The 24828-nt window shown below is 49.6% G+C and overlaps 1 protein-coding gene across 4 annotated transcripts in view; it reads right to left on the minus strand.

Annotated features, from left to right (window-relative positions):
- The window catches only part of SLC24A3 (solute carrier family 24 member 3), a 463737-nt gene that overhangs the window by 181117 nt on the left and 257792 nt on the right, over positions 1–24828 (minus strand). For all 4 annotated transcript variants that reach the window (XM_079944036.1, XM_079944035.1, XM_079944034.1 and 1 more), the window contains one exon: positions 14759–14835. In XM_079944036.1, coding sequence (XP_079800162.1) covers positions 14759–14835 — 77 coding nt within the window. The remainder of the gene's footprint in view (positions 1–14758; positions 14836–24828) is intronic.

Raw genomic sequence — 24828 nt, forward strand, 5'->3', positions numbered from 1 at the left:
GATGAGTGATAACATCATTTTTCCACTCCACCCACACACCTCCGTTGGTTCAGACAGACTGTGCAAAGCTGCAGGACAGTCTCCAGCCTTAGGAGTTCCCAGCCGGGTGGGGCTGGGGAGAAGATCTTGAGGGTGAGTTCAAGGTGTGGGCACAGGTGCCAGTTGGCTCCCATCTGGGGTGGCATGGCTGGCACTGGTCTCGGCAGACAGGGAGTGTCCGCCATCATCATTGTTACCCACGCTCCTGGAACTCCATCCCGACAACATCCATCTATTGGCTGAGGGCTTCAGAGCAGTCGTCTCCCCCTGAAGTGCAGCCCCCAGCCTGTGCCTGACAGGAGGCGGGGGATAAATACCGCAGCTCCCTCTCGCCTCAGTTTGGGTCGTCATCGGAGGCCCGTGCTCTCCATCAGCTGCCGGTCCCTGAGGGATAAGTTCCAGCGCCTGCCGCAGGGTAACTGGCTGTAGCACATACCCTCCACTGGCTGCTTTCCTTCTCTGCTTCATGCCCCAGGGTGGGGTCATCCACCAGTGAAGCGCTTCCCTGGACCTTGTCTCAGGGTTGGCTTCTGGGGGGCCCCCGCCTGAGACACATGTCTGGGCCATCGGAGCTCTTCTGGTGAAGATCTGCAAGGAGGGACGGTCCTCAGAACTGGCTGCAGATCTGGGTCCCTGGGGTGCAGAAGCTTCTGGACTTTAAGGTCAGGTTTTTGATTAAACATGAACCCCCTATCTGGAATCTCCATGTTACACCAGGGGCAGGATGATAGAGGGAAATCGTCATGAAACTTGACAAAGAGCAAAACCACTGAGAACCAACATTTAAAATACAGCGAGTGTTTTCTGAAGCAGGAAGAAATACAATCCTGCAGGCTGTGGAACAAAAACCACAATCACAGAAAGACAGACAAGATGAAAAGGCAGAGAGCTATGTACCAGATGAAGGAACAAGATAAAACCCCAGAAAAACAACTAAATGAAGTGGAGATAGGAAACCTTCAAGAAAAAGAATTCAGAATAATGATAGTGAAGATGATCCAGGATCTTGGAAAAAGAATGGAGGCAAAGATCGAGAAGATGCAAGAAATGTTTAACAAAGACGTGGAAGAATTAAAGAACAAACACCTAGAAGAATTAAAGAACAAACAGACATGAACAATACAATAACTGAAATGAGAAATACACTAGAAGGAATCAATAGCAGAATAACTGAAGCAGAAGAACGGATAAGTGACCTGGAAGACAGAATGATGGAATTCACTGCTGCGGAATAGAATAAAGAAAAAAGAATGAAAAAATGAAGACAGCCTAAGAGACCTCTGGGACAACATTAAACGCAACAACATTCACATTATAGGGGTCCCAGAAGGAGAAGAGAGAGAGAAAGGACCTGAGAAAATATTTGAAGAGATTATAGTTGAAAACTTCCCTAACATGGGAAAGGAAATAGCCACCCAAGTCCAGGAAGCGCAGAGAGTCCCAGGCAGGATAAACCCAAGGAGAAACATGCCGAGACACATAGTAATCAAGTTGACAAAAATCAAAGACAAAGAAAAATTATTGACAGCAACAAGGGAAAAACAACAATAACATACAAGGGAATTTCCATAAGGTTAACAGCTGATTTCTCAGCAGAAACTCTACAAGCCAGAAGGGAGTGGCAGGATATATTTAAAGTGATGAAAGGGAAGAACCTACAACCAAGATTACTCTACCTGGCAAGGATCTCATTCAGATTCGATGGAGAAATCAAAAGCTTTACAGACAAGTAAAAAGTGAGAGAAAGCTTTACAGACAAGTAAAAGGTAAGAGAATTCAGCACCACTAAACCAGCTCTACAACAAATGCTAAAGGAACTTCTCTAAGTGGGAAACACAAGAGAAGAAAAGGACCTATAAAAACAAACCCATAACAATTAAGAAAATGGTAATAGGAACATACATATCGATAATTACCTTAAACGTGAATGGATTAAATGCTCCAACCAAAAGACACAGGCTTGCTGAATGGATACAAAAACAAGACCCATATATATGCTGTCTACAAGAGACCCACTTCAGACCTAGGGACACATATAGACTGAAAGTGAGGCAATGGAAAAAGATATTCCATGCAAATGGAAATCAAAAGAAAGCTGGAGTAGCAATACTCATATCAGATAATATAGACTTTAAAATAAAGAATGTTACAAGAGACAAGGACGAACACTACATAATGATCAAGGGATCAATCCAAGAAGAAGATATAACAATTATAAATATATATTCACCCTATACAGGAGCATCTCAATATATAAGGCAACTGCTAACAGCTATAAAAAAGGAAATCAACAGTAACACAATAATAGTGGGGGACTTTAACACCTCACTTACACCAACGGACAGATCAACCAAACAGAAAATTAATACGGAAACACAAGCTTTAAATGACACATAGACAAGATAGATTTAATTGATATTTATAGGACATTCCATCCAAAAACAGCAGATTACACATTCTTCTCAAGTGCTCACGGAACATTCTCCAGGATAGATCACATCTTGGGTAACAAATCAAGCCTCAGTAAATTTAAGAAAATTGAAACCATATCAAGCAACTTTTCTGACCACAACACTATGAAATTAGAAATGAATTACAGGGAAAAAAACGTAAAAACACAAACACATGGAGGCTAAACAATGTGTTACTAAGTAACCAAGAGCTCAATGAAGAAGTCAAAGAGGAAATCAAAAAATACCTAGAAACAAATGACAATGAAAACATGACGATCCAAAACCTATAGGATGCAGCAAAAGCAGTTCTAAGAGGGAAGTTTATAGCAATAAAAGCCTACCTCAAGAAACAAGAAAAATCTCAAATAAACAATCTAACCTTATACCTAAAGGAACTAGAGAAAGAAGAACAAACAAAACCCAAAGTTAGCAGAAGGAAAGTAATCATAAAGATCAGAGCAGAAATAAATGAAATAGAAACAAAGAAAACAGCACAAATCAATAAAACTAAAAGCTGGTTCTTTGAGAAGATAAACAAAATTGATAAACCACTAGCCAGACTCATCAAGAAAAAGAGGGAGAGGACTCAAATCAATAAAATTAGAAATGAAAAAGGAGAAGTTACAACAGACACCGCAGAAATACAAAGCATCCTAAGAGACTACTACAAGCAACTCTATGCCAATAAAATGGACAACCTGGAAGAAATGGGCAAATTTTTAGAAAGGTATAACCTTCCAAGACTGAACCATGAAGAAACAGAAAATATGAACAGACCAATCACAAGTAATGAAATTGAAACTGTGATTAAAAACCTTCCAACAAACAAAAGTCCAGGACCAGATGGCTTCACAGGTGAATTCTATCAAACATTTAGAGAGCAGCTAACACCCATCTTTCTCAAACTCTTCCAAAAAACTGCAGAGGAAGGAACACTCCCAAACGCATTCTATGAGGCCACCATCACCCTGATACCAAAATCAGATGGAGATACTACAAAAAAAGAAAATTACAGACCAATATTACTCATGAATATAGATGCAAAAATCCTCAACAAAATATGAGCAAACAGAATCCAACAACACATTAAAAGGATCATACACCATGATCAAGTGGGATCTATCCCAGGGATGCAAGGATTCTTCAATATATGCAAATCAATCAATGTGATACACCATATCAACAAACTGAAGAAGAAAAACCATATGATCACCTCAACAGATGCAGAAAAAGCTTTTGACAAAATTCAACACCCATTTATGATAAAAACTCCCCAGAAAGTGGGCATAGAGGGAACCTACCTCAACATAATAAAGGCCATATATGACAAACCCACAGCAAACATCATTCTCAATGGTGAAAACTGAAAGCGTTTCCTCTAAGATCAGGAAAAAGACAAGGATGTCCACTCTCGCCACTATTATTCAATATAGTTTTGGAAGTCCTAGCCACGGCAATCAGAGAAGAAAAAGAAATAAAAAAATACAAACTGGAAAAGAAGAAATAAAACTGTCACTGTTTGCAGATGACATGATACTATACACAGAGAATCCTAAAGATGTCACCAGAAAACTACTAGAGCTAATCAATGAATCTGGTAAAGTTGCAGGATACAAAATTAATGCACAGGAATCTCTTGCATTCCTATACACTAATGAAGAAAAATCTGAAAGAGAAATTAAGGAAACACTCCCATTTACCACTGCAACAAAAAGAGTAAAACATCTAGGAATAAACCTACCTAGGGAGACTAAAGACCTGTATGCAGAAAACTGTAAGACACTGATGAAAGAAATTAAAGATGACATAAACAGATGGACAGATATACCATGTTCTTGCATTGGAAGAATCAATATTTTGAAAATGACTATACTACCCAAAGCAGTCTACAGATTCAATGCAATCGCTATCAAAGTACCAATGGCATTTTTTACCAAACTAGAACAAAAATTCTTAATGTTTGTATGGAGACACAAAAGATCCCAAATAGCCAAATCAGTCTTGAGGGAAAAAAACGGAGCTGGAGTAATCAGACTCCCTGACTTCAGACTATACTACAAAGCTACAGTAATCAAGACAATATGGTACTGGTAAAGAAACAGAAATATAGATCAATGGAACTGGATAGAAAGCCCAGAGATAAACCCATGCACCTATGGTCAACTAATATATGACAAAGGAGGCAAGGATATACAATGGAGAAAAGACAGTCTCTTCAATAAGTGGTGCTGGGAAAACTGGACAGCTACATGTAAAAGAATGAAATTAGAACACTCCCTAACACCATACATAAAAATAAACTCAAAATGGATTAGAGACCTAAATGTAAGACTGGACACTATAAAACTCTCAGAGGAAAACATAGGAAGAACACTCTTTGACATAAATCACAGCAAGATCCTTTCTGACCCACCTCCAAGAGAAATGGAAATAAAAACAAAAATAAACAAATGGGACCTAATGAAACTTCAAAGCTTTTGCACAGCAAAGGAAAACACAAACAAGACGAAAAGACAACCCTCACAATGGGAGAAACTATTTGCAAACGAATCAACGGACAAAGGTTTAATCTCCAAAATATATAAACAGCTCATGCAGCTCAATATTAAAGAAACAAACAACCCAATCCAAAAATGGGCAGGAGACCTAAATAGACTTTTCTCCAAAGACATACAGATGGCCAGGAAGCTCATGAAAAGCTGCTCAACATCACTAATTATTAGAGAAATGCAAATCAAAACTACAATGAGGTATCACCTCACACCTCTACAATGAGGTATCACCTCACACTAGAATGGGCATCATCAGAAAATCTACAAACAATAAATGCGGGAGAGGGTGTGGAGAAAAAGGGAACCCTCTTGCATTGTTGGTGGGAATGTAAATTGATACAGCCACTATGGAGAACAGTATGGAGGTTCCTTCAAAAACTAAAAATAGAATTACCGTATGATCCAGCAATCCCACTACTGGGCATATACCCTGAGAAAACCATAATTCAGAAAGACACATGCACCCCAGTGTTCACTGCAGCACTATTTACAATAGCCAGGTCATGGAAGCAACCTAAATGTCCATCGACAGATGAATGAATAAAGAAGATGTGGTACATATATACAATGGAATATTACCCAGCCATAAAAAGGAAGGAAATTGGGTCATTTGTAGAGACGTGGATGGATCTAGAGACTACCATACAGAGTGAAGTAAGTCAGAAAGAGAAAAATAAATATCATATATCAACACATTTATGTGGAACCTAGAAAAATGGTACAGATGAACCAATTCACAGGGCAGAAATAGAGACACATGTAGAGGACAAACGTATAAACACCAAGGGGGAAAACTGGCGGGGGTGGTGGTGGTGGTGTGATGAATTGGGAGATTGAGATTGACATGTATACACTAATATATATAAAATGGATGACTAATAAGAACCTGCTGTATAAAAAAATAAATAAAATTCAAAAAGAAAAATACATGGAGTGTTTTCTGATAAATTAGAGCATGTAACGGGCTATTTTTTCCCGATTGATTTGGTCAATGTTTGCTAAAGACTAGTTCTTTAGGCTAAGTATCAGTATCTCATTGTGTGTTTAGCTTTTGAACTTACACTTTACAGAGGAAAAAGTACTACAAAATTGTAGTCAGTATACTACTATTATTCACAGACTGGGACTGTTGGCAATGTCATCTCAGAGGAACACAGAAATTAAGTTTGTTTTGTATGTAAGAAAATAAAGGAAAATAAAATAATTAGAGTGGGGAAGGGTAGACCAAGTGATAAATTAGATAAATAAGGTGAAGAGAAGCATACAGCAGGCTGTGGGTGTCCAGTCCCCATGGGTAAACGTTTGGTATCTAAGCAATGTGCACGCTCTCTTCCTTCACCATTTGATGCTCCTCATAAGATCCAATGTGACACTGTCTGCTCCAAAGCTCATTCCCCCCAAAGCTTCTTTCTCTCTTGCGCTGCGTTCAGGACGTGAACCAAAGACACAGTAGATCAACTCGTGTCGCACCTCAGTGTGTGCCTGTCCAGAAGGGGCTGGAGTCTCAGAATTCTGCATCTCCTGTAGCCTCATGGGTTTTAGAGAGGGAACGGATGTGCATAATAATAATGGTAGGTGATATCTCTTCAGCCTTTGCCTCAGAAGCAGAACTGGATTCCAGGATTCCAGTGCAAGTCTTTTAACTGGGAGGGGGGGAATCTCAGGAAGAGCCCCCCCGGAGAAGAGCAGGAAACTGAGTTGGGGAAGAACGGGCAGCTCGTCAAGGTGTGTTATCCAGCAAGATGCTGGATGGGCACCTAGAGCTTATCCCTGCTTGGACAACTGCGGGAGACAGGGTGGCGTTTCCGTGAGCACATCCGAGGCACAAGGGAACCGAGGTATTTATTTATTCCCCAACCCCTCTCTGTCTGAGGGCTACTTCTGGGGGCTGGTGACTTCCTGGCACATCTGTGCTGCCCTGCATTCTGGTAGAAGGGGCTCTGGGGACCAGAAAAAGCCCAGAGTCACGGGGGCTGGATGATGGGGGGTCAGGCAGGCACACACCCGCTGTAAATACTAAGTGGGTACAGGTGGGGCATAATCCAGGCAGCGCCAGATGCTCCGCCAGGAGCTTTGCACGCCTGTCTTCATGATTCCTGAAAGCAGCCAGATGAGATGGGCGTGCATTTACCTCCAGGGACCGATGGGGAAACGGAGGCGTGGCAAGGTAAAGCAGCTTGTCATGGCTACGCCGCTCATCGGTAGAAAAGCCAGGACTGAGCCTCAGGTGGGCGTCACTCAAAGTGCGTGCTCTTAACCTCCAGGCTTTATATCCAGCTCCGGGTCCTGGAGAATCAACCACCAGCCAAGCTGTGTGCAGCCCATGGTGCCTAATGGTCAGCCCTGGGTCGTCTGAACTGGGTCTCATGCGAGGAGAGGAGTGAGTAACTTAAGATCTATCGGAACATAATTTACCCTCTTTGTACTAAGCCTCTCTGGACACCAGTTTTAGCTTTGAGTTGACACTGACAAATTAAGGACATGCTCAGCACTTTTCCAAGAGTAAACAGGAAATTCCACAAGCTCCTCTAATCATTTTTCTCTTCCAGGGTGAAATCCCTTAACTAAACACATCTACCTCACCAGTGAGCTTGTGCCAGGGCCTTGCTGACCAGATCCTGTGGGTCCCCTTAAATGTTAAAACCCCTGAGGCAGCCCCTCTCCCAGAGCCCTGGGCCCTGGGTGGAAATGCCAGTTGCACAGAGGTCTCTGGGACACCCCCTATCCTGGTGCCCTGCAAGATGGGGCTGTCTCCCAGTGGGTCTGTCTCTGGTCCTTTGTGATGGGTTAAGCACAGGTGAGCTGCCCTTAGAGGGATGTGGGGTGGGGAGAAGGTGAAGACTAAAGAACCTAACATTTCCTGAGTATCTACTATGTACTCCCACTTTACAGATGTGGAAATTGAGGCCAGGAGAAGTTCTGTAACTTGTTCCAAAGCCCCCAGCATGTTGGTGATATACTTTCTCACTCCTAATCTCGGTGTCCTACTCTCTCATCAAACATCCCGTCCTGGTGGCCTGGCAGTGCCTTCTCTGCATCCCGTTTGTTGGAGCTACTAAATCCATCAGAGGCTGGGGTAAAGGAGCAGCGCCTCTTTCCTGGTGACCTTTTATTCCCGGCCACCTCTGCTTCGTGATTTTGAGTTGACAACATAAGCAAAGGGAGGGATGATGCTGAATTAGAATTCATCTCTAGGCTTTCTAGGGGAGCCCCTTCCACTTGTGGCTATTTAAACCTATATTAATTATAATAAAATTTAAAATCAGACTAACCTCTCAGTCAGACTAACCACACTTCAAATGCTCAGTAGCCACAGGTGGCCAGCAGCCCCCGTATTGGAAGGAGCAGAGAGAGAACACCTCCATCAGCACAGAAAGTGCTACTAGATAGCGCTGGTCTATGCAAGTAAAGTTGAGTCTCAGGCCCAAAAAAGCAAAAGCGTGGCCTTGGAGAGCTAAAAATAACCCCTGGGGCTGAGGTGGCGCTTTGACATGCAAAGCTGCCTCTCCAAGTCGGCACGAGGTGGGGGGTGGGGGTGGGGGGGCAGGAAGGGCCCCCTCCACCTCCTGCTGGTACCCCGGCCCCTCCATCCCCTGAGAACTGGCTAGGGCATCAATTAGTTTATTCTTTGGCTCTTAACAAAAGCAATCTAGGCCCCAGGGAAGGGAGTGGATCCAGGGAAACTATTTTCCAGATATTATAATTAAACAGATAACTGGAAGCAGCCCAGCCCACAAGGAAATGATATCCACGGAGTGAGGCCCCTTCCAGAGAGCCCCCTCCCGCAGGACTGAAAGGGGACTGGAGCTCGGAGGAGTCAGGGAGAGGAAGGGAGTCCTTCCCACCCGAGATGGGGCTCTCCCCCGGGGTTCCCAGGGAGCACATCCAAAGTAGCCTTCACCTTGCTCTGGGTGGGGGGTTAGGTTGGAGTTAGGGTGCAGGCTGCAAAGCCAAGAGTCCCCCTTCAGGATCCGCCCACCCTCCTGTGCTTCAGTCTCCCTGACTGATGAAGACCTGACCAAGTGTCAGGTCGGCGGGTGACCCATGGTCTGGCAGAAAAAACACGAGGCTTCTGGGGGTTGTGAATTAAGGGACAGTGAACAGTGCGGGTGGGGCGGGGAGTGAGCAAGCAGAGCAGAGGCAGAGGACACCAGGGGGAGCCGGGGGCAGCTCGGGGGCAGAGATGGCCTAGAGGGGGCAGGACAGAGAGAGCCAGGGCATGCAGGCACTCTGCTTGGGCTAGGCGGGCAATGCCGCGACATCAAGGAAATACAGACTGGACCTAGAGAAACCACAACTGCAGAGGGAGGACGATATCTGAACAGCCTCACCCTCGAATTCCAATCACATTTCACCACCTCTGTCCCAGGGGCCTTCCTCCAGTGCCAGTTGTTTTCCTCTGCAGCTCTGGGGAGACAGGAGGTCTTCATGGAATCACGAGACAGAAATGAGCAAGTTCTTGAGTTCAAAAAGCTGATCTGGGAATAAGGGAGAATCTGGATGCAGGCTCACAGAGTGAGTTTCCTCAATTCCTAGACCAGATTAAAAACTTCCGGGGCAGAGAAGGAGGAGAGAAATGTGGACAGGAGCTGGGGGCTTGGGGAGACCACCAACCTTGGGGATCCAGCCCTGGACACCATCCTATGGGGATGCTGCAGGGACTGACATGAACGGTCCCCGTTGCTGCTCCTGGAGCACCTCCCCGGGCGGGAGCCCTCGCACGATGGCCCAGCACACGGCTCCTGCCTGTGCTTCTCTAACACCCACGCTGTTGGGAGCCCACCTCCTCTCCTCACGTGGGAGCCGCTAATGGGCACTGGACACTGGGATGCAGTGAGGATGGACATATGGACAAGGGAGTCCCCCCACCGGACAGAGCTGGCTGAAGGAAGACAGTCAGGGACCTCCTGGTGGCCTGAGCATCCCTTTGGCCACCCTGGGAAGCCTGATGTGACCCTAAAGTCTCCTCGGAGGAAGAAGTTTCTTCCGTGGGCACAGAGTGTCTAGGTTTTAGAATATAAGGATGGATGTCAGAAACATTCTCGTTGATGTTTCTTTCCTGGGCTGGTCCATGGGTGGGTCTGAGTCACTGGACCAGCTAGCAGCCCATCTTCCAGACTCACTTAGCAGAATTTGCGTTTGTAAGGCCTCCACGTTCATTTCCAGGAGTGCGATACCTTACCACCTCACACCCAAGCATGTAGAAATCTCTGCCCGCCGAAAGAGAGGAATCACACTAAAAATGCAAAAGGAAGGCTCAAAACTTAGGCAGAATCCCTTCGAAAGCTAACAAGGTACACAGGGGGCATTTACTTCTGCTGTGGAGGCTGATTTATTCAAGACAGACCAGTCTTGAGAAAGAATCTCAAACATTGATGACTTAAAGCTTCTTCACTGGAAGAGAAAATGTGGAGCCCGGCTCACAATCGCAGAGCTTCAGCTGTCTACACGCAGGATGCGCAGCAAAACGCCACAAGGTATTTATAAATCACCAACAAAGCATGATTCCACAGAGTTATTTCCAGGCTTGCTTGTCCATTTGGGGCAGGGCCCATGAGTTTCTAGGGTGCACATCTCCTCACAGACCAGGAACACTGCTTTCAGCATCTCAACGTTAGAACAGGCTGACTGTAAAGCAAGTTCTCAGACAAGTGTGTTTCCTCGGGGATAGTCATTGTTGATAGTTACACAGACGACGGATTTGCACTCTAGGAAGGAACCCATATGGAAAGAAAGTCGGAAGGACTCTTTTTCTAGCGCAGTCTCAGGCCTGAGCATTTCTGACAGCCACAAAACCAGAAAAAGCCAAGGGAAAGTTGAAGTCACAGTGTGGGGAAATTTTAACCAGAAATGGCTACGTGATTTCCACAAAGCTCACACAAAAGAGGGACGTATTTGTGTGAAAGAAAAGAAAAAGAGAGGTAAGCTTTTTAGACAAGTAAGATTGAAGGATGGTTTCAGGGAGTCCTCGGAACCACCTGTGACCAGAGGCCAGCACCCGGCTGAAAAGCCTCCCGTGAAAAGCAAACTCACTGGGTCTGTGTGGAAAGGGGTGTGTGAGTTTAGGTGCAAATGTAAAGTTTAATCAGGTTTGGGGTTATACTCTGAAAGGCTCAGGCACGCTGGTGGAGACCCCAAATCACTGCCAGTCGGTTCCTGGGGCCCTCTCCCTGGGGCGGCCTGGGGTGACAGGACACAGCTCTGGGACCCTCCCACAGAGGGCTTCCCTCCCCTCACTGGAGGAGGCCAGATGAGTCCCCACATCCCATTTATGATGTCCTGAGAGGTGTTCCTCAGGAACCTGGATTCTGGGACCCCTACCCAAATGGCCCTGAGCCTTCCTCACTGGACTTCCTGGACCTCTGTCGCCTGGCTGGGGAGCAGACTGCTCTGGGTCACCTCTGGCCATGCCTGATCCAATTCCCCAGGCGAGGAGGGATGGCGACTGGGGGCTGCTTCCCCGCACTTCCAAGCCAGCAGCTGAGTCACCTCTTGGTACCTCCCACCCTCCCACCTTAGTTTCCGCTCACTCCAGAACCCCTGGACTCGAGGGCCTACATCTTCGATCACGGGTTTCTGGTTTCTGCCTGGAATCCCTTCCCCCTTCTCCTTTAGAAAACACCTGCCCACTTTTCAAACCCACTCAGCTGCCCTTCAGCACTGGATGGAGCCTTCACTGCATTCCCACGGCACTGGGGGGACCACGGCCACGCTCACACACCGTGGGAGCGGTCCAGAGGTGGGCCTGCCTACAGGACAGCGGGCTCCTGCAGGGTGAGCTGTGTCCAGGCTTTTAGAAGGGTCCAGCCCGGTGCCACCATGTTGCAGGGGCTTGGAGACGCTTTCCAGCAGGCTGAGTGCAGGAACCTGTGTGTAGCTCCCGTAGCTCTGACTCATGCATTTATCTGTTCACTGGCCACCGAAACGGCTCAGGTTAGCCCTGGCAGCCTTTCTTACAACCAACAATGTTCATCTGACAATTTCTAAGCGCCTTAAATGTGTTGGGTGTCATAGTGGGTGGAGGGGTAAAAAGAACGGTTTGTCTCAGTGCTGAACAATCAGGGACTGAGCAGCTTTTGTTCTGCGACTCGTCAGACGCTGCGTAAGGGTTTCTCGGGATGCTCAGGTCCCCCCAGGGGGCTTATACTCTCAAGGGTAGGATAACCGAGACTTGCTCCTTGACCCTGGGGAGGCCACCAGCAGGCCCACCCTGACAGGTGGAGAAGAGGGGCCCTTCCTGACCCGAGCCTGGCCCCGTCCTGCACCTGCCTGCACGGGGACCCCCCTAGGCAGGAGGTCAGGCTTCTCCACCGGGGTCTCCTCCCTCTGTGAGGTGGGTCCGGGAGGAGGCCTGCGCAGGCCTTGGCCACAGGTACAGGCTGCCTGGGTGGAGAATTCTGAAATTCCGGGTGCCTGGAGCGTGGTCTTGAAGGGGTGGACGCTGACCTTGGCCCCTGGACTCCCTGCCCTGTGGTTTCTATGATGCAGGGCCCAGGGCCGAGGATGGGGGTCAGAGCCAGTGATGACAAAGTGTGAAGCTGCAGGCTTATGTCCACCCCTTTAGGCACGTGGGGGAAAAAAGCACCTTTAAGCAAAGGGGAGAATTACCCTTCATGCCTGCCTGGGATGCACTGCCAGAGGGCAGAGGCCTTACGGGGACCCTCGGCTCACGGAGGACGAGGCGCACGCACCCTCCTCAGGACCCCGGTGGGAGGCGGAGCCCCGCCATCGGCAGATAACCGCACTGCCTTGGGAGACGGAAGCTCGTGCCGTTCGGGCCTGGGCCGAGAGGGGAAGCCTCATCTCTCAGATGCCGAGGCGTCAGGGCGCTAAGGCTGCTGGGACGTTCTCAGCCCGGTGACCGGGAAGGCTCCCTGTGCCAGGGGTGGCAGCTGCCCTCCACAGTAACTGCTCTGTGCCTGCAACTGCGCTGAAGGGCAGGAGGCTGCAGAGTCTGCTCTACCGTTTGGTATTGTTAGAGAATGTCTTTGCTGACAGGAGATCCCTCGTGCCCTTTTTTCAGGCAGAGTATTGGCCGGTTGGGGTGCGTGGGGAAAGTTCACCAGGAAGGGGGTCACGCTGAGGGCAGCTTATGCGTCCAGAGGGTAAATATCTTACCGGAAGCCACGCACAAAGCAGGGAGCACAGAACTGGGCCCCAGCCCACGTCTGGTCTGACTCCAGAGCCCAGGGTGTGCCCACTGACCTACTCAGGTCAGGTGTGGTTGGAAAAGTAAGGTCTCTGTCCCCTCCCCTGAGTCATGGTGTATGTGTGACTGCAATAGAGGCCGCTGGAAATGACGTGTGCGACTTCTAAGGCCGGGCCATTCAGGGCTTCTTCCTTGTCACCGTGACCCTCCCTCTGCAAACCCTCAGCTGCCACGTGGAGCCACGCTGGAGGGGCCACACCAAGGTGCTCTGGTCAGCGGTCACAGCCGACCTAGTCTTCTGGGCACCGCAGACACGGACAGCAAACAAGGGAGTGGACGAGCCTTCTCCGAGGGCTCCTCCAGCAGCAATGGCTCCAGCCCCAGCCGTCGGCGTCACCACCAGCCATCCGAATCGTCCCACCCCGGGCCCCGGATCCGGGGGTACAGCATCCCCTCTGTGCCCTTTCTGAACTACTGACCCCTGGAAAGTGGTTCTTGGGTGTGTCACTAAATTTGGAGACTGTTTCCCAGCAATAAGTAACCAGAACGGAATTAAGAGCATTCCGGGGGAGAGTGAATGCCGCCGAGATGGGAAAGCACGGTGACGGACCTAGTGGAGCCTCTGCCCTGGGTCTTTCTGGTTCTGCAGCCACTCCTTCGAGACAGCTTCACCCCTGCACCCTCCCCAAACTCTCCGAATGGGGACAAGGAAAACCAAAGGCCTTCAAGCCACTGGGCCTGTGGATGAAGTGCTAGGGCAGTGGTGGACCACCTACTACGTGCCATTACATTGAATCCACGAATTTAACAAACACTTTGGCCCCATCACGTGCCAGGTACAGGTCTGGGAAGGAAGCCACGCACAAAACTACGTCCCTGTTCTCACGGGGCTGATGTGTGAGTGAGGGTGACGGGCAGTAAGCAAATAACTCTATAATATTATGTCACAGAGTGCTCGGTGCTGTGGAGAAACATAAAGCCGGGTAAGGGGAAAGACAGGCAGTTGACAAAGACTGGTTGGAAAAGGAAGGCCTCCCCGAGAAGGTGGCGTTTCAGCAGAGAGAGCCCATGCTCTGCGCAACCTCAGAACCCACGCCCTGGGCATGGGTATCAAGGAAAGAAAAATCCAGGTATCTTCCAGTGTACACACCTGTGGCCTCTTAGAAACAGTACGTTTGGATACACACTTCCATATATAAAACAGATAAACAACAAGGCCTAACTGTAAAGCACAGGGAATTATACTCAATATCTCGTAATAACTGATAATGGAAAAGAATCTGAAAAAGAATAGGTCCACATAGATATACACACACACATATATATTACGTAACTGAATCACCGTGCTGCACACCTGAAACACTGTAAATCAACTATACTTCAATAAAAACATTTTTTAAAAAGTACATTTGGAGATCGCCCTCCATGGGGCTCACAGGCCCCCTACCAGGTATGTGAACAGGAGGGGAGACTCCTCTGAGAGCACCTCTCTGCACCCCGCCCCCCAGACCCCCGCCAGGCCTTCCCTCCGGCCCTGAAGACAGGGCCACCGGAGGGGTACTTACACAGAGCACGTGGAGGACGACCGCCCCCTGTCTTCTGTCCTCGTTGGTGAAGATGTCATTGGGGAACTCGTGCAGGGCTACAGAAGGGAGAGAGAAAAACAGCTCAGTACGGGTGGCAACACGTTCAGGGCGGGAGGTCCGGGACAGCGCCGCCACCCTCGTTCTGATACGGGGTCCACGAACCTGGATGAGGAAAGATTACATCTTCATGTTCACAAATCTCTAACTGGAATTTGGTGTTTCCTCCAGATAAGAACGGAGGCAACAAACCGCAGCTGTGCGAGAAGCACCCGGGCTCTGCCCCCAGGAGACACGTTCGTGATCCTCTGTCCTGCCATCCTCATGGCTCACGCATCACTTTAGAGTGAGGGTGGCTTGCAAACCGCCACCTGTGACCAAGGGTTCGTGAGAAAACACGGGAACCACGATCATGCAGGTCTATCTTCTGACACAGTGACAACTTCATTTCAGTGGACCAGTGTCCCTCTGTCACCTCACACATCTTGCAAACACTGAAACGTCTTCCCGAGCAGAGGTCTGCAGGCTTCAGGGATTACCCAGGGGTCCGTGGCACACACAGGATTAAGTCCCTGCTCTAAACGGTCCCTCTGTCCCTCCTTTCCTTGTCCCACTCCTGCCCTGGCCTGGGGCCTGGGCCTCTTATGACTCCCTCCCGGCTCTCACTTCTATAACACATTGCCCTCCCCTCCCCAGGGAGTCCAGTACAGGGCAGAAACCACGAGAAAAATCATCCTTTCTGCCCACTTTCCAAACCCAGGACGCTGATGATGGCCGCGGTGGGGCAAAGCTAAGGAGAGGGAACCCTGCAGGGCAGGCCTGTCTCTCACCCTCGGGCACCCAGAGCCCAGATTTCCTGTCACCGTCCGGCCCACCGGGTGCCTGGACCTGGCCAACCCTGAGCCCCACTCCGTGGTTCTGAAGATGACAAGCCCCGCCCACAGGTCCTTCCTGACGTGCCCTTCGTCTGTATGAACTCTCAGCGCCCGTGGGGTGGGCTGGCTGCTGACAGGCCGGGATGGGCAGAGACGGAGGCTCTGAGGGCAGGACGGCCACACAGACTTGTGCAGAGTTGACAACGGCGCACGCAGTGAGCTCAGCTCCTGGCAGGCGTGGGCCCTGCACTTGGCACCCACTACGCCTCTGACCCGGGACAGAAAGCTGCTGCTCCCGTGCTGTAGACGAGGAACCCGAGGCGCAGCCGGACTGGACACCATGCTAGAGGGTCCACGACGAGGACCACGCACCCAGCAGACGGGCCGGGGCCGCCCTCGTGCTGTGATCCCGGCTCCCGGCATCTATTAACCATCTTACTCCACCCGGTGACCTCTTCCTTCTGGGGGCCCCTCCAAGCAGGGAACCTGATCTGATCGAAATTCTGCCTCCACACACCAGAGGGAAGCAGGTGGGCTGTTTGTTCCTTTGCATTTCTCTGTGCAGCTGCCACGGGGCTTTTCAGCGCCGGGCAGCTCCCGGGTAAATGTTACCATCCCATTGCCCACCTACCCCCAGAAGTGGAGACTGGTTGGTTGGCCTGGTTAGTGTATCGATCAGGACAGCCGTCATCCTGGGGAAACTGAAACCAGGGTCTGCCCTGTGATGGGCGCCACGCAGAACATCACGCGTGGGGACCGCCTACCGTCAGCGAGGAGGAAGTGGGAAAAGTGAGGGGGCTTCGAGGTACCTCTGGTGCTAATCTATGGAAGCAGCTACTTTCATCCCTCCTACCCCACCCTGGCTGAGGGCAGCAGGTGAAGGCAGTGAAGGCCATGGTGCAGGCAGCCTTACCGGTCCGCGTCTGCAAGGCGCCCACACCGTGCCAGCTCCGTCATCCCTGCCTCTCCACCAGGACCTGCAGGAACGGTTTGATCAAGGGTGCTATGTCAGTGTGTGACACATTTATGTCTCGAATCCACGCATTCTGGTTTTTAAATCCCCTTGGCACTCAGCAGTGAGTGGAATGACCGTGACCAGGCGGAGCCTCCGGGCTTTGAGTTTTGGTCGGGAAGGGTCTCGGCAGAGGTCTGGATGCCCAGCCAACCCTGGGACCTGGCTGGGGCTCTTGGATAGGACCAGGCTGAGGGCTGTGCCCTTGGAAGGGGAAGGACCCACAGAGCCCAGTGCTGACGCCGGAGGGGCTGAATGCTGTCCAAAGTCCTGGCCAAGCACATGTTGGGCGGGGGTGAGGGGGGGACGGGAGGGGGGAGTGGGCGTGGGGACCACAGCACTCTCCTTCAGGCTGCTCTTTCCTGACGGCTCAGGGACCCTCCTCTCTCTCTGGGGAGTGGGAGGCTTGGCAGTGTCCCCGTCTTGATCTGCTCTTCCTGGCCTGGTGCCTGGTTCATCACCACCCGGAAACTCCTAGTCCCCGGTCAAGGGTGTCTCTTCCTGTCGGAACGAGACTGGCCACGACTGGCCACGAGAAAATCGGTGAAATTCTCCGTGAGACGATCCCAGTGTAGCAGTGGGGGGGCTGGGGGCTGTGAGCAGAGCAGCCGCTCCTGCCGGACCTCCTCACTGAGCTGAAGGTGGCTGGGCAGTGGCTGAGACAAAGCGTGGGTGTGTCAGGGGGTCAGCTGAGGGGAATGCAAGGCAGCGGAGAGTTAATTAAATGCTTTCCAATTGGTTTGCTTCTGAACAGCAACAGAAGTCTTCTTCGGTGGATCCCAGGCGTGTGGGAAGAGCGGCCAGGAGAAGTGTGCCCGGGAAGCCTCACCTGACACGGTTCCCACTCCAACCGCCCCTTCATGGCAGCCCCTCTGAAAACATGCACCCGGCTGTCGAGGAAATTACTACAATGATTTCAAAGAGCTAATGCACACCTTGCAGAGAATACAGCAGGTATTTCACGCTCCCTCTTAGAGATACATCATCTTTTGGAAAAACGTCACGAAAAGAGATTTCTTTTAACAGCTGAGCTGGGGCTGTCTCCTCTTGCCCTCCAAGAGATGAGCTTCCTTCATAGGCGGGTCGCTCCAGAGCAGGCCCCCAGACAACAGTTTGAAGGCCAGCAGGCGACCCCAGGAGGGGAGTGGAGAGGTAAGATAAGAAAGGGAAGGAGCTGACACATAGGCTCAGCCTTGCCAGGGCCCCTCTGGGAGCCACTGCAGAACATGCCCCGGGGCTATACGTGGACCCCCATCCGTCACGTTTAAGGCTGTCTTCAACACTTTAGGGCAGACCCTTAACACTTCTGCACACCTCTGCACTGGCCAAGTCAGGTGTGTTCCTGGGAACAGAGAAGGCCCTAGACAGAGTCACAGGCGCATCAAGAGACCATCCTCGCACGTGGCGTGGTGATGCCTGCATGGGCTGCGTGGTGTCTGCAGGGGACGCCCATGATCTCCATGATCCTCCAAGCGCCCTTGTGAGGAAATGCAAGGGAATAGGGACAGGGTGTCTCTATGAATAGGAGGAAGAGCCCCTAACTTGCTCATGCATGACTGGCGTCAGCACAGAGCGGCGGGGCGTGGGGTGGAGGTGGCAGAAGGAAGACCCTGGACCCGGGCCTAAAAGTGTGGGTACACTGCCGTTGTGCTGTGCCTTCCGAGTCCAGCATGGCAGTGCCTGAGTGTTCAGAGTGCACCGCAGTGAGCTGCATTGTAACCTGTTCTTATATTAAGCATCGAGTCCACCACGTTAGACTCTTATCTGGCTCATCTGCAAAGGGCAGTAGCAGACGACCCTGGCCACAGAGGAGGTGTCTCGGGAGCAGCCCTGTCACCAGAGACCCACGGGGGCAGCAGCTTTGTTGGGGGGACGCCCCCAGTGCTCATGACTTATCTCATCAGCCCCTCCTATGCACCCCACACAGCGTCTACCAGTACACACGCGGTTATTTCACACAGCGTTGCTTCGTCCAGGTTCTAAAGCAGTTTGGTATGATGGTGTTTAATCTCCCTAAGAAGGGGTCAGCCTGGGCCCCGGAAAGCGCCCTCAGTTGGGCATCTGGAGCTGTGAGGTTCACACCCAGGCCTCCCACTGTGTGGCCTTTGTCGACGTGTCACTTCACCTCTGCGGGCCTCAATCCACCTGTTGGCTCATCTGAAAAATGGCTGTGGTTCCTCGTCTCCACTGCCTCTGGTCCACGCACACAGTACGGTCAGTGCATACAGCAGGTGCCTAATAAGTGTCAGCAGGATGAAGGGCTCTGAAGGGAGGGGACTGGGACACTGACCGGGGATGGAGTGAGTCAGCCTTCCCCGGCTGGCCCTACGGTTCAAGAAAACAGCTGCCGGGGCTTCCCTGGTGGCGCAGTGGTTGGGAGTCCGCCTGCCGATGCAGGGGACGCGGGTTCGTGCCCCGGTCCGGGAAGATCCCACATGCCGCGGAGCGGCTGGGCCCGTGAGCCATGGCCGCTGAGCCTGCGCATCCGGAGCACGCCCCAGAAACGGCGCTTTCAGAAGAGCTGCAGTTGCCCAAGAAGAGTGAACGGAGACAGGGTGGCCTGCTGGACTGGAAGACTCTGCCCAGCACTTCTTGGCCTCTGTTTCCTCATCCGTAAAACCAGGCAGGGCCTGCAGTGCGTCCTGCAGAGCTGATGGCGGTACTGATGCCATCCCAGCCGCCCTCCACTCGCCGGTGCTTCTTGCATCCAAATCCAAAAGAACCAAGGGCGTTTCTTAAGGCCTGAGCTAGGATGCTCACCACTGCTGGGAACTTACCGTCATCCTGGGACTGCTGGTTAGATTCCACGTAAGAACCCACCATGCAGAATCAGGGCTGGGTTCAGATCCCACCTACACCACTCACACGTTATCTTTTCTCCTCTCTGAGTCCACCTCCTTCGTCTGTGAGATGAGGGGTGGATGCCATCCATGCAGTGTTGCTGGGAAGAGCACAGACAGCGTGTGTGAAACACCTCCCACCGTGCTTCCCGGGTACCTATTGCATTTCTTCCTAATTATAATGATGGTGGGATGCTGCCCGGCATCAGTGTTGGTGTTAAAATCCACCAGTCACCAACTCCTGCCTGCCTGGCCTCTGCGTCTGTTTCTCCAGGGTGGCGTCCAGTCTGAAGGAGCCGTGTGAGTGGATGAGCATCTGGTAAGTGTGCTTCCCTGTTCGGGCCGTTGGGAGCCCGAGGTTCCCTTGTCATGCTAGGAACAGCAACGCATCCAGCTGAGGGTTCCCCCAAACACCTTCAAAATCCTCAAAGTCTCTTTCTCTCCCCCAATTTTCTTTCCAGCACATCTTGCCAGCCCTGGGGCGGCAGAGGCAAGCAGTGCTGTTCCCATGGAAACCACAGAGCCTGGAGGGAGCGGATTCCCCTTACCAAGGCAACGGCAATCAGCGGCCTGCTTCTCTCTCCTGGCCGCTTTCCTGAGGCCTGAGTTTGATGAGTCTAAATGGAGGTTTGAAGGGGATGGAGAGTTTTTTGGGTTTCTTTTTTAATACAGCAGGGGCTTTCACGGCATCTTTAGACGTACTAATTACGTATTGATCCAATGGAGCAGCCCAAAGTGAAGACCAACACACCTGAAAAGGCCAGGCTCCCTTAAAACACCGGAGTGAAAGGAATCTGTGCGGCTGCAACCAACACAATGCCCTTCTCTCATCCAGGGCTTGTTTACTTTTTTGTTTGTAATTTGTGTGTGTGTGTGTGTGTGTGTGTGTGGTACATGGGCCTCTCACTGTTGTAGCCTCTCCCGTTGCGGAGCACAGGCTCCGGATGCACAGGCTCAGCGGCCATGGCTCACGGGCCCAGCAGCTCCGTGGCATGTGGGATCTTCCCGGACCGGGGCACGAACCCGTGTCCCCTGCATCGGCAGGCGGACTCTCAACCACTGCGCCACCAGGGAAGCCCCTGTTTATTTTTTTAATCACAAAATACCTAGAGCATCTTGATTGGCCCCTTGGGGATCGCACCAAGAATTGGGGTCTTGACACTGCCCAACTCCTCCCCTGCAGCAATGGATGACTTCATGCTTCTCTTTTAGACGCTTTGATCTGTCCTGGTACTCCCCCACCCCTCGCCCCCGTGATGCCTGCTGCTCCCTGGTCCCCTGGCACGAACGTTGCGAAACGCAGTCTGCCAGGTGTGGTAACACTCAGCCTCCCACAGAGCCTTCCCGACCCTCTTTTGGTGGCCCTGTCATACTGTGTGTGTACCCAACATGTGACTTTCCAACAAACTGCAGTCGTAGCTTGGACTCAACCACCCTGTGAGCTCCCGGAGGGCAGGACCTCTCTCTGGGCAGCACCCACCAGGTCCGGGTCCACGAAAGAGAATGACAAATACCAAGTGAATGGACTCAGAGAGCGCTTCTCCCAGGACACAGCTTTTGTGTACACCCAGGACAGAATTATTAGCTGAGAAAGGACACTGGGAGAGACAATTCAATAAAACACCCAACAACTGGATTCCAACTTGGATGGCCTTTCAGCCTGTGGACAAATATCCCATTTCTTCCTGTTCCAAGACCTGGAAGGAGCACACGTGTAGGCCCGCTGCATGGTTAGATGGGGCCATGCCGTATGCTTTGGTTAATGAAATGTGAACAAAACAACAGGCTGTCTGCCCTTTCTAGGCAGACTTTCACAGCCAGTGTCTGACTCACTACCTTGCACGTTCTTGGTTAAGCCTTCACGGAAACATCTGTCAGGATGAATCTTCCATCAGCCTGGTCCCTGAGTAACTGATATCAGAATCCCACACCCCTGATGTGCACATTTGGTAGTATGAATAATAAATAGCATTTGTAGTCTTCTTAGCCACTGAGATTTGGGGCTGTTTGTTACCCAGTGTATCCAAGCAATGCAATAGCAAACATGTCCTCAGCATCCCTACAGCATTTTGCACATGAGGCTTCAAGGCAACCTTTGGTTTCTCGTGTCTTCCCCACTAGACTGGGGAAGCGTGGGTAAGGCTGGAGGAAGTTTATTCTTCTTTGTATCTCCTATGCCTACCTAAGCACCTGTAATAGACAGTTGCTTAATGAGTGTTCATTGATCAAATGAACACATTTGTCATGAATGAAGGCCCCTGAACAAAATTACCTGCAAAAGAATCTGTGAAAGTGGATGTATCCACCACTTGAAAAGTTTCAGGCTCACCTCACACCGGTCAGAATGGCCATCATCAAAAAATTTATAAACAATAAATGCTGGAGGGGTGTGGAGAAAAGGGAGCCCTCCTACACTGTTGGTGGGAATGTAAATTGGTACAGCCACTATGGAGAACAGTATGGAGGTTCCTTAAAAAACTAAAAACAGAACTACCATATGACCCAGCAATCCCACTCCTGAGCATATACCCAGAGAAAACCATAATTCGAAAAGACGCATGCACGCCAATGTTCATTGCAGCACTATTTACAATAACCAGGACACGGAAGCAACCTAACGTCCATCAGCCGAGGAACGGATAAAGAAGATGTGGTACATGTATACATGGAATATTACTCAGCCATAAAAAAATAACAAAATAATGCCATTCGCAGCAACACGGATGGACTTAGAGATTGTCTTACTGAGTAAAGTAAGTCAGACACAGAAAGACAAATATCATGATATTGCTTATATGTGGAATCCAAAAAAAAGGGTACAAATGAACTTATTTACAAAACAGAAATAGAGTCACAGATGTAGAAAACAAACTTATGGTTACCAAGGGAAAAGGGGGGGAGGGATAAATTGGGAGATTGGGATTGACATTTACACACTACCATATATAAAATAGATAACTAATGAGAACCTACTGTAGAGCACAGGGAATTACTCAATACTCTGTAATGGCCTAACTGGGAAAAGAATCTAAAAAATAAAAAAGAGTGGATACATGTATATGTATAACTGATTCACTTTGCTGTATACCTGAAACTAACACAACATTTTAAATCAACGATTTTCCAATAAAAATTAAAAAAAAAAAAAGAAGAACAGTTTCAGGCATTTCAGGCTCAGTGAGGCTGAGCAGAACACAGGGGTACAAGGGGGAGCCTGATGGCAACAGCAGGGTGCAGGCTGCTGTGAGGTCATCAATGGAATTTGCGGCTCATTCTAGGGACTGTCAATAACAATGGGAAACTTATTAACAAATCAAAATTGTGCAAAAAATAAAAGTACTTATTTAGCCCTTACCATGCATACTCTGGGTACTGAACTTAACCCCAGTCCCAGAAAGATAAAGGATGCACAGTCCTGATCATTGAGGATTTAACAGATGAGTGAACAAAAGGTTAGGCTGGAAGCAAGGGAAGCCTCAACTCTGAAATCACACCAATAATTTAAGCGTCCTGAATTGAAGCACAGAACTAATCTTTATGGAGTACTGTAAATATGTATTTACCACTTTTTCATTGCTTCTGTGGGACAGGAATCATTATCCTCAACGTATAGATGAGCAAACCAAGGCCCAAAGAAGGCAAGTAACCAGCCCATGTTCACACCATGTTCATGGAGGAGTCGTCATAGTTGAGGTCTGACTTTCTAGCATGTTGGTCCCTCTGTATTAGAAAAGGCAAATGGACCATTTTTTTTCCCTTGACTTTTAAGGGTGCAAGTCCTCCGTTTCAAAAGCCAGAAATGAAGTCCTAGACTCAAATGGGTGGATGTGTGTGTGGAAGCAAGACGGTGGATAACATCTCTGTGAAGAAGGATGTAACACGGGTCATGGTAACCAGAAGCCTCAATCTAGGGCCCCTCAAACTATTACTCAAAAAGGTAGCAGAGTCCAATTCACTGACAAAGGTCATCTCAGCCAAATGCTTATGTGGTGACATTTGCTTAGCACAGGAAGCCAGGGTTTTATAAGAGCCTGAACACCTGGATTTGAAGCCCTCCTTCACCACTCATGAGCTCTGTCGCCTTGGAAAAAATTCCTGAACCTTTTCCAGTCTTAATTTCTTAATGTGCAAATGAGAGAATGAAAACAATAGCAGTTTACAGTTATTATGAGGATTAATTGTGATGATACTTATGAAATATGCAGTACCTAGAATCAGGTAAGTAATGATTAAATGATAGGTCCTTTTACTCTATTAAATAATGGAGAAGGAGAAATAGGGACAGGAGGTGTTTCCCAAGGCATCAATGCCCTGCCCACTTTCCTGGGGTCCTGCCATTTTCAGTCTGGGTAACCCCCAGCACTTGCATCTCTTTGCCTGAGGGCTTTCTCCAAAGCTGAGGATGGGAGCTCTGCCCAGATCCTGCAGGCTGGATGAGCTGGAGAATCTCTATGGCTCTTTGCCCCAGGAGAAGCCCTCCACCAAAGTCTGATGGGAGGTGGGTGTATAAGTACCCCAGCTCCCTCACCGCTTGGCTGAGAGAACTGAGGTGTATTCTGTGCTGTTTGCTACAGTTCTCAGCGGGATTAAGCTCTAGCTACCCAGAGTGACAACTGGTTTTGTAACACTCCTTTGATTGGCTGCATTCCCCTCCCTGTCTCCTTTCCTGACTCCCCTATCTAAATCATCTCCAAAATAAACTTGTACTTGAGTTTGCCTGAGGGCCTACTTCTGGCAAATCCACATTTAGACAGAGGGAGCTAGGAATCTTGCACTCTTGCACCCCTCCATTTCAACAAAGGTTAGTCTTTCCAGCAGAGAATTCATCCATATTCAGGTGAATTTTACCTCCAATAATGGCCTCATTTCCATGCATTTACAGAGAAGTGATGCATCCTGCATTGTCAACAGCAGCACAGAACCACCTCCCTCCTGAACGCAGGTTAGGAGACGGTCTTTGCCCCTTTTTCATGGTACAGAAGTTGATCCAACACCCATGACAAACTCCTTGATTTCCACTCCAGAGCTCTTTTTCTCATGTCCATATTGGCAAAAGATTTTAAACAATCATCCCACAAGCTTTTCTCCTGGAAGGGAACAGACATTCTTTGCAACTGAAGAACCCCAGTCATTACTTACATAGAATTTTGGCCTGGCAGGGCCCTGAAATGTAATTTGATGAACTAGAAACATATTTCTTTATCAATAATAAAACACCAAGGCACCCATGCTGCTCAAGTGCCTGAGCCAGCAGCTACTGTAGAAAGTACAGTGATCCCATGAATAGTGCTGTGTTCTCAGGCCACAGGCATGGCCGCAGAGGGA

This window comes from Stenella coeruleoalba, assembly GCF_951394435.1.
Source record: "Stenella coeruleoalba genome assembly, chromosome: 15".
Classification (NCBI taxonomy): Eukaryota; Metazoa; Chordata; class Mammalia; order Artiodactyla; family Delphinidae; genus Stenella; species Stenella coeruleoalba.